This window comes from Arachis ipaensis, chromosome B01 (assembly GCF_000816755.2).
Source record: "Arachis ipaensis cultivar K30076 chromosome B01, Araip1.1, whole genome shotgun sequence".
NCBI classification, from domain to species: Eukaryota; Viridiplantae; Streptophyta; class Magnoliopsida; order Fabales; family Fabaceae; genus Arachis; species Arachis ipaensis.
The window spans coordinates 2,134,931-2,145,057 of NC_029785.2; the positions used below are offsets into that span (position 1 = coordinate 2,134,931).

At 28.6% G+C, this 10,127-nt stretch overlaps 1 protein-coding gene and 1 long non-coding RNA gene across 2 annotated transcripts; both read left to right on the plus strand.

Moving 5' to 3' along the window:
• LOC107616017 lies at positions 2,896-5,352 on the plus strand. The gene is made up of 4 exons (XR_001614501.2): positions 2,896-3,004; positions 3,101-3,126; positions 4,096-4,289; positions 5,316-5,352. It is a non-coding gene; the product is annotated as an uncharacterized LOC107616017 (long non-coding RNA).
• LOC107644144 lies at positions 5,351-9,763 on the plus strand. Its single transcript, XM_016347954.2, has 6 exons — positions 5,351-5,440; positions 5,538-5,636; positions 6,611-6,679; positions 7,067-7,226; positions 7,826-7,953; positions 8,498-9,763. The coding sequence occupies exons 1-6, from the start codon at positions 5,438-5,440 to the stop codon at positions 9,557-9,559; spliced, it is 1,521 nt and encodes a 506-aa protein (XP_016203440.1). The 5' UTR covers positions 5,351-5,437; the 3' UTR covers positions 9,560-9,763.

Sequence of the window (10,127 nt, forward strand, 5' to 3'; positions counted from 1 at the left end):
TAATAAATATTAAGTTAATTAATATAATAACATTTTAAAAAATAGTAAAATTTCTTGTATATTGTTCGGGTGAATGGCGATTCGGATGGTGTTTGGATTGGAGTAACTGGTTGAGGAGGGATCTGGATCGGAGCGCGAGCTTCTCGAGAAGAAAGGTTGCTTGGATTGTTGGTGGGTCGGCGATTGGAGCCACCTGCAAGAATATTCCGATGCTAAAGTCAGTATTCATACAATGAAGCGGCTAATTAAAGTCAAAGACTAAAAAGTGACGTATTTCTGGAGAGAGATATGTCTCTTTTCATTTATACTCTGTGTTTGGGTGGATCATTTCTCTTAGGCCTGTCTGTCTAAAAATTTCTGCTAACTATTAAAGTCTTTTCAACGGAATGTGAGGTGACACGCAAATCATTTTTGAATACAGGTCGAATACTCAGCGATTCGGTAATGATCTATAAATAGACTCGTGATATAATATAATAGAGTAATTACCCAAATCAGTCCCCAAGGATTTTAAAAGCGGACACTTTAGTCCCCAAGAAAAATTAATACACAGATCAATCTCCAATTCATTTTTCAGGCAAAGTAATTACCCAAATCAGTCCTCAAGGATTTTAAAAACGGACATTTTAGTTCCCAAAAAAAATGAATTGAGGACTGATTTGTCCGCCAAAGTAAAACCTTGGGAATTGATCTGTGTATTAATTTTTCTTGGGGACTAAAGTGTCCGCTTTTAAAATCCTTGAGGACTGATTTGGGTAATTACTCAATAAAATATAATATAATAGAGAGTATTCTAGGAATAAAAATTTATACGCTAAAACCTTTCGAATTTTCATTTTATATATTGAAGGTATATAATAATTGAAAATAATTTTTTCTATCATAATTTATCATATTTTAATATATGAACTTTGTCATATCGAAAAAGACACTAACAAACTCATCAATATCGTGGTTTGTGGAAAATGTGAAGGTAACTCTCATTACTTCCATGCATCAGTTTGAGTGAATATCCCATCCGACCCCTGACAATTATTTCGAAAGGACAACGAGGCCCCCAAGAAAAAAAAACACCCAATTCGGCCCCTGATAATTTTTTTTAGGACTGATTAGCCCCTGTGTCAAAAAAATAACATTGATTTTTTTTTTTCACAAAGGTCGAAAAAATATAGGGAGACACTGAAAATATTAAATAATGTGAATAATAGATATATTATATGTTCAATTCAATAGGTATGCAGATGATTATGTTGATTATTCTTAATTGGATGGTTATTTTTTTTATTCGATTTGCTCATACACAGTTAACAATAGTTGGATGTTCATTTTACTATGTGTGCGGATGATTATCCTAATGTTAAGGTTTAGGAGATAATTTGGGGTGGAGTTTTTTTTTACTTTATGGGTCAATTCTAAAACCTATTGTTCACATTGTTTTAAAAAGTCATTGTCTACCTAACAAAATTATATCTAATATATTCTCTCACATAAATTTTTTTTTTGTCAGAGTTTTTTTGTCATAAAAACTCTGATAACATTATGTCGCTAATTTCAAATATTTAAAATATCGGATAGAAATATATAAATAAGTATATATGTAAAAAAAAATATCAAAACCACAACTTGTCTATTTTATATTATCTTAACAGAAATGATAGACTTCTTATTCAACGTCATCGTCATGATCTTCTTCTCTTGTTTGATTTTTTCTCTTTTTCTTTTTTTCTGCTTTCTCTTTCATTATCATCGTCATATTTTCCTCTTCTTCCTTAAATTTTTGAAGGACTAAGTGCCAAAAGCATTGATTCATCTAACGAATAAAATGCATTCGCTCAATAAAAATTTATGTGATATATGCAAAATTTTTTGTGTTATATAAAAAAGTTTTGATACTATATGCAAACATTTTTGTACTATATCGATAAAAAAATGCAAAAAAGAAGAAAAACCGTGCATGTATATTATGTAAGTAATTTTTGTTAAGTTTAAACCAAATTAATTAAACTTGACTACCAAAAATATTTGTACGTATAGCACCACTTGTACCTTAATATCTTTATATTTATGTCATGAGACACCTATCAAATATAACTCTTGAGATATATGACTATAATAACTCTTAGAGTAAAATATCGTTTTTGTCTCCAACGTTTGGGGTAAATTCTATTTGTGTTCCTAACGTTTAAAACTTTAAATTGTCTTATTTGTATTCTTAACGTTTGTAAAAGTGATTCAATATTATCATACCATCAATTACACATCATGAGCTTTAGTTTGAGTTTTGAAAATCTCTACTTGAAGTTAGAATACAAATGCCTGGGACACAACCGATGACCCCACTCCGAAAAATAACTCATCAAAAGTTGAAACTACTCCTTGCAATATTTACATAATTCACCTTTTTAGAGACATAATTGAACCTAAACACAAATAGTGGATACAATATTGAAATCAAACACATTCAAGTGAGACCTAATTGAGAATGAATACATTCAAATGAGAATAATGAAAAAATATGATCTGATTTGTTAGTATAATTGACAGTAGAATAACATTGAATTACTTTTATAAATGTTAGAAATACAAATAGAACGATTTAAACGTTAGGAACACAAATATGATTTACTCTAAATGTTGGGGACAAAAACAATACTTTACTCTAACCTTTATATTAATGCGCTAAATATTGCTTCATAAATTTTATGTGCACATAAAAAATTAGCTACTAAATCAACTAATATATATTTATGTATAAATATATATAATATTTTAACTTATTTTAATATATATTTTATACATGTAATTAATTTTAGTGTATACATAATATAATTACAAGTTCACCTCATTTTAGTATAAATATTGTTGAAAGGAGTCCACTAAAATCAATATGTAAAGCAAATACTATCTCACCAGCTTAAATGTGTAGTGAAGTTCTTGCATGTTGAGGACTGGAAATTTTGTGAATCCAAAAAGATTTTAAGACTTCAAAAGAAGTGGCTTTTTAGTAATTTTTTTACCTTTTACTTCTTGCATTTTAGAAATGGTATAAATTCTAATTTATGACCAACTTATGATGTTGTTTTGTTCAATTTCTTACTAGGTTGTTGCTCTGTATGTCCATCATGGGTATGTCTTCCTTACCATCTCTCCAATTATTTATATTAATGATTATTTTTTAGTAGATCTCTCAAATTGTGGTTGCTCAATTTTGTTTGATTTTATACCCATTTTTTTTTCTCCCAAATTTCTAACATTTTTCTCTCTCTCCTTCTTTGCATGTTAGAAGATTGCTTCATAATATGATTTGTTTTAAAATTAAATCAGCTTGAAATCTTAGACATTTATCATTCATTATGTATTTGTTGATTGTTTTTATCAAAATTCGATAGTTATTATTTTTCAGTTTTGAGCATTGAAAGTATTTAAATGGGTATTCATGTATGAATTAAGATCAGACGAAATTAAAAAAGACGAATTCAATCTAATTATACGAGATTAGGTGGGAATTCAATTTATTTTATTCATTAGCTTGACTCAATTTACTTAATCTACAACGCATCAGATTAGGTCGATTAATCGAGTTGCATTATTTTTTTTTATTGAAAAATCAATTTTCTTTGTTCGTTTACCATTTCAACATCCGACCAACCCAATTATACGAGGTTAGGTGGGAATTCAATTCATTTTACTCATTAATTTGACCCAACTTACTCGATCTAAAACGCATAATATTAGATCGATTTATCGAGTTGCATTATTTATTTATTGAAAAATCGATTTCGTTTATATACTGTTCCAATATCAGATCTAATCATAGCACTCGTTTTATCACTATTTGACCAAAATATATTAACATTGTTAATAATTTTTAATATTTTAGCAAAGAATTTTTAATTTTTAAATTTTGAACTGACTAACGAAAACACAGACATACTCTGATTTTGAATTAGGGTAAGTTTTTTTTTTAACCCAAATTTTTTTAACATAATAAAAAGAATATTTTTTAATTAAATACTATAAATTAAGTATAGAATATATACAAAATCTTGTGAAATGTATATATTTGAGATTTTGAAGATTTAACTAAAAATACAGAGAGAAGAAGGAGTATCAGAATTATTGCTCTAGAAGAGAAGAAGAAAGAAGAAAAAGAAAGAAAGATGGCACTGGTATTAGAAAAAAGGAACAATTCTCACAACAAAGGTAAAGGAATTATAATCAATGAAGGGAATGACATGAATTCAAGTGATGATGATGATGACGACGACGAGCAGAGTGTTCTATTTAAGGTACTCTATTTCTCCTTATTAGCATTATTCTTGTATTCTTACATGTCTTCATTTGTCAAAGTATTGTAAAAAAAAATTTATAGTGGCTCTATATTTTTCTTTACAAAAAATTGAAGGTAAAAAATGTGATTTTTACTATGATGCATAGATACTGACACAGGATACAATACGATATAAAATATGCCGATACGCGAATTTTAAAATTTTATACGACACATGGACACACATGCATATAAAATATAAAGTATTTTTTAGATAAATCGTAATGATATTTTTATCTTTTCTTGATATTAAAACATAAATAATTTTTTAATTATTTTTAATATCTTATTTTAATTATATAAAATATTTAAAATATTTTTTGTTTTAATAAATAATAATATATACTATTTCTAAATTTATTTTAAGAATATATGTTAAGAATAAGATTGGACACGCTGATACGTGTGGTATTTAAGTGTGTCCAAGCGTGACTGGAGAAGAATTTTTTATTTTTTTTTATCAAGATACGGTTAGACACAGCAGACACGTGTGTCAGACGAGTGTCAATAAGTATCGTACCCGAAATATGTCTGATACGCAGACATAGCAACTTAGCGAAAAAACTTTAAAAAAAAAATATGACTTTTTTACATCAAAATAAATTCTACAAAAACATAACAAAAAAGTATAAATATGATAGCAAATTATTGCTCATGTGATAGATGAGTATGAGCTTGCAAAGTACACCCTTCCATGCAGTCTCCAACCTATTTACTTTTAATGTGTGAATAATATAATTGATATTTTTTGGAGTCTAATAATATAACGATGAAAACTCAAGTGCAGTCAACTTCATGTAAAGTTAATAGTTAAGAATCGTTAAATAATTTGATTGATTTGACTAAATTTTCATTTAACGGTTGTCAGTTATCAACTTCACTAAAAGTGACTGCACCTGAATTTCTACCAAATATAATTGATATGATCACATATAGGTGATTTGTATAAATATCCATTATTTATTCAGTTTTTCCACCTATGTAGGAAGTACAACCGGTACATATAGGAAGTTCTTGTATTTTTCCTTGGTATATGATAGTGCATCTCTTGGTTGAGCTTCATTTCTTCATTGCTAATTGCTATTTGCTCAGCCAGCTAATCTTGATATGGTTTGTTATTTTGCGTATTATTAATTTTAAGATATCAATTTTCATTTTGTTGATCACTAATTTGAGTTTATTAATATTGAGATTCATGTTTTGAAAGGTTGAGAATCACTCCCCAATTATTAAGCAGCCAATGGATTTTGGTACCATGAGAGCCAAACTTCATGAGGATTTGTATACAACCTTTGAACAATTCAAGGTTTCAAATTTTAATTTTTTTAATAATTTTTTATTATTTTCCGTTATTTATGTTTTTTTTTTAAATTAGGAGTGAGATTCAAATCTGTGATTTTTAGGTATTTATATTTCCAACTTTAAGATGCAAATTTATATAAAGCCTAATAAACTAAACCGTTCTTTGAAAATTAGCATGTGACTTCCTATTATTAGTTTCTAATTTAAAAAAAAAAAAAATCATTTGATCTTTGAAAGGTAACATACTAACATGTAACATCAATTTAATCCTTTTAAAAATTATTTTATATCAATTAGTAATGTTATAATCAATTTTTAAGAACCTATTTGATATAAAAAAGTTTTGTTGATGAAATCTAATGCATGCAATGTTATACATTGTTTAACTTCATAATCTATTTGATATACGGTAAATATTCACACGAAGACATCTTTCTGTAAAAATAATTGTTTAGATGTTGATACATATTATGTTAAATAATTTAGTCTAAAATATTAAACCATTTAATTATTCTTCATGTGAGTAATTGCTTTGATATATAGAAACTTAAGCATGTTAAATCTAGATTTTATTACAAAACAAAATGATATTTTATTCTAAAAAAAATGGTAGCTCTCTGTTTGCACATTGTTTAAACAACAATGCTAGAAACCAAAAGCATATCAGCCAAAAACCAGCCAAAATGTGTTTGGGCTCCATAAAAAATCGAGTTTTGGTTTGTGCTCCGTGATCTCAGGAGCGGTTTTCAAACATATTATTCAAAAAGTGATTCTAATTTAACGGTTTTGTTTACTTTTTGACTGGTCACCTTTTGGTTCCATATACTTTTCCTTGTTTAAATTTGATCGTAATTTAATTATAGCTATCGAAATTGTTTTATTTTAAATGTTTATTTATTTAGTACCTAGTGATGAAATGTTCCTTTTGTTTTTTTGCCCAATTAATATTTGTCTATATATTTCAATGATGATGAACAGCTTGATATGTTTCTAATGTGCTCCAATGCTATGAACACCAATCCTGCAAACTCAAGCCAATATAAAGTGGTATGACCAAATCAAATAAAAAAAATATAAGTATATATTCAAATAGCTTCTTAAAGAATTTCGCGTCGGCCGTTTATTATGTCGAGATCTTTGAATTTTACAAGAGTAAAACATATAAGTTCCTATATTAATTAGACTCGTTATTTTCATTTGGATAAATAAATCATTAAAAGTGTGACAAAAAGATCTATGTGTTTTATTTTTGCAAAGGTCAAAGATCTCAACGTAAACGTCAAACGCCAAATTTTTTTAAAGAGCTATTTAAGTATATACTCAAAAAATATTATTCTTATTCTTTGAACATGCACATATTTATATTGATATCTCATTTTATTTGTTATAAAGTTCCTAATTGATCCAAGTTTTGTTAAACATAATTTCTTCTAGGCTAAAACTATAAGCGTTCGTGCTAAGAGACTTTTTGAGGATCTAAATGCTGAAGAAAATGATGAGTGGGAAAATTTTCCCAACAAGAGAAGATCAATTAGAAAATCACGAGGTGGCCAACCTAGAACCCCACGAAATGCAGGTGTTTCTAAACCTATTGGTAAGAAAAATGTGTGTGTGTTTTTTTTTTTTAATTATTCGAATTAAAAAAAATGTGCCCCATTTGTTCGTGTTGAATTATTCGAATTAATTAGGGTAAAATATATATTTTTGTTCCTGAAGTTTGTCAAAAATTTTACAAATATTCTTAAATTTTATTTTGCTTTAATTTTATCTTTAAAATTTTCTATTTACATCAAATATACTCATGATAACTAAATGTTCAGAAAGTTTAAGCCAATCCAACAATAATAAATGACATATATGTCTGATTTGTTTGTGTCAAAATTGTTCTTGTAAAATTATTACTAAATTTATTCTTTTTTTTTAAATTAACTGCCAGGAATATTTCTGATGCAAATTAAAAAATTTTAGAATAAAATTAAAATAAAATAAAATTTAAAAATATTTTTAAAATTTTTAAAAAATTTTAAAAACAAAAAATATATTTTACTCTTTGAATTATTTAATTCTTAACTAAATGGTTGACAATATTTGCCTTTGCTAAAGTATAATAAGGATAAGTTAGGATTAGTAAATCAAATCTAATTGAATTAGATTAAGAAAAACTATTATTTAATGTATTTTCTCTATCTTTAGTGACAGAGAGAAACAATAATGCTGCTGTTTCTCAAGAAGACAATAGAGACACATATTCCCCTCCAACTCTAAGCAGCAACTCATCACTTTTCAAAGAATATTTGGAAGCTAACAAGTCAAATATTCATGTAAGTTATATTATTTCTCACCCAAACATTTACTAAAGTAATTCATCATTTTGTTTTTCTCTTTTCAATAAACCCAAATCAGTTCTTAGAAAATTTTTTATCAAATGCTTTAATTTTTAATAAATTTTAAATATTAAATTTATTTTTTAATTTGTCAAACAAATCAATTTCTATTATATTCTACTAAAATATTTAGATAGTAAATTTCGATCATTGTTTAATGAAGACATGAAAGTATTTAAAGATTTTTAAAATTCTTGAACCAATCTTCTCATTAAGATGAACAATATGATATAGATGCCAAAAAAAATTCTCTGAAAATATATTTAGGATTTTTGTTTTGGAATTCTCCATGTGTTTTTGTAAGTTTATTTAGATTTCTAAAAAAAAGAGGTAATTCAAAATTGTTGAAAATTTTCATCCATGTCACATTTAGTTTTATTTATTTATTTATCATTTTGCTAATTCCAATTCCTATTGAAAAATCATAAAAAAAAAAAATAATCTTATTCTAGTTATTCACAATGGATGTATGCCATTGCAGTTGATTCAAGATCCTAGCAACTACAAAGAGAGTCTACAAATGTTTGTGGAAGATTTGGGACCAATAGCTAAAAAAGTTGCAGCCAAGAAACTAGAGCCCTTAAGCCTTCAACAACAAAAGAATGTTGACAATAATTACCATGATGCCCCTCCCGGATTCAGCCACCCGCTAATGAATCCTCCTACTCCTCTTCCTCGTCCAGATAACATAACTGTCATCAACACCAACGCTAGTCGCAATGTTAGCATCAACAATAACAACAATCGTCCGGTGAACATAGAGAACAAATGGAACGAGCGCGCCGCTTCTATCCTGGCCGAGATTTTTGTCAAGAAAGACAAACAACCAGAAAGCGACAACGTTAAGGGCAAAATTGGTAATGTGTTCCCTCTCCTTACAAGACCCTTTCAAGAGGGCACTAGCCAAAACAATGTAAGTACCATTGTTAGACCTACAATTGTGAGACCTACAATTGTGATCCCAAATGCTAAAAAGGAGTCAAATTTTAGGGCAAGTGGTAGTAGCAACACTTCAAAACCATCATTATTGGCCTCACCAAGACCATGGCAACAAAGCTTTTTTGGGCCTAGGGTTTCAAATTGGTCCTTTCCTAGGAACAACAACCTTATAAGATCACATGCCACACACTTCTCCAATGTACCAAACACAATTGGGCCTATGAGTTTCCAAGCTATGTTGATGGGTTCTCCAAACATGGATCTTAAACACCTGTTAGGCCCATCTACATCAAACACAATTGGGCCTATGAGTTTCCAAGCTATGTTGATGGGTTCACCAAGCATGGATCTTAAACACCTGTTAGGCCCATCTACATCATCCCCTCAAGGTGTTGCTAATAACATGGGAATGCAGCAAAATTACCAAATTGCCCCTATTCAGGTTCCACCTAAGCAAGAAGCAGGAGTTTCATGTTCACTCTCAATTGGTGGATTGAATTACAATGAAGAAGGAGTAGGAGGTGTTGGTGTGGACCAGCGAGAAGAAGCAACTACCCTGCATCTTCTTTGGGACAATGACCCATATACCAACTTGTCACTTTGACTCAAACATATTTATGGGTGTTACATTATGAATCCTAAGGTATGCTATAAATTGCTAAATAGCTCTAAGTTTGGACATCTTTTAAGATTATTGTAGTTGGATTTGGATGATAATATTGCTGTCTGTTCATCAGAAAGACTAGCTAGTAAGTTATTGCTCTTGTTACATTTCTTTTAAAATATACAAAGACTAATTTAATTTGCTTCTTTTAATTTGTATAATTGTGTCCATTTGTTGTAGAAAGATGTTATTTTGACAACTCGTAGGGCCGTCAAAATGGGCCAAATCCATCGGGCCAGTCCATTTACCCATTTAAATGGGCGGACTTTGCTTCAAAAATTAAGCCCGTTTAAATTTCGGGCTAAACGGGCTGGGCTGAGCCTGATTAACCCAAAAAAATGACGGGTTAAATGAGTGGCCCGTTTAATTTTTTTTCACATTTTTTATAAAAAAGTAGCACTTTTAGTCATATTTTTCTCGATTCGACCCATCAACTAAAAAAAATATTTTTTAAAAGATTTTTGACCTAAAAATAATATTTTTTGTCAAAATATTTTTTAAAAAATAA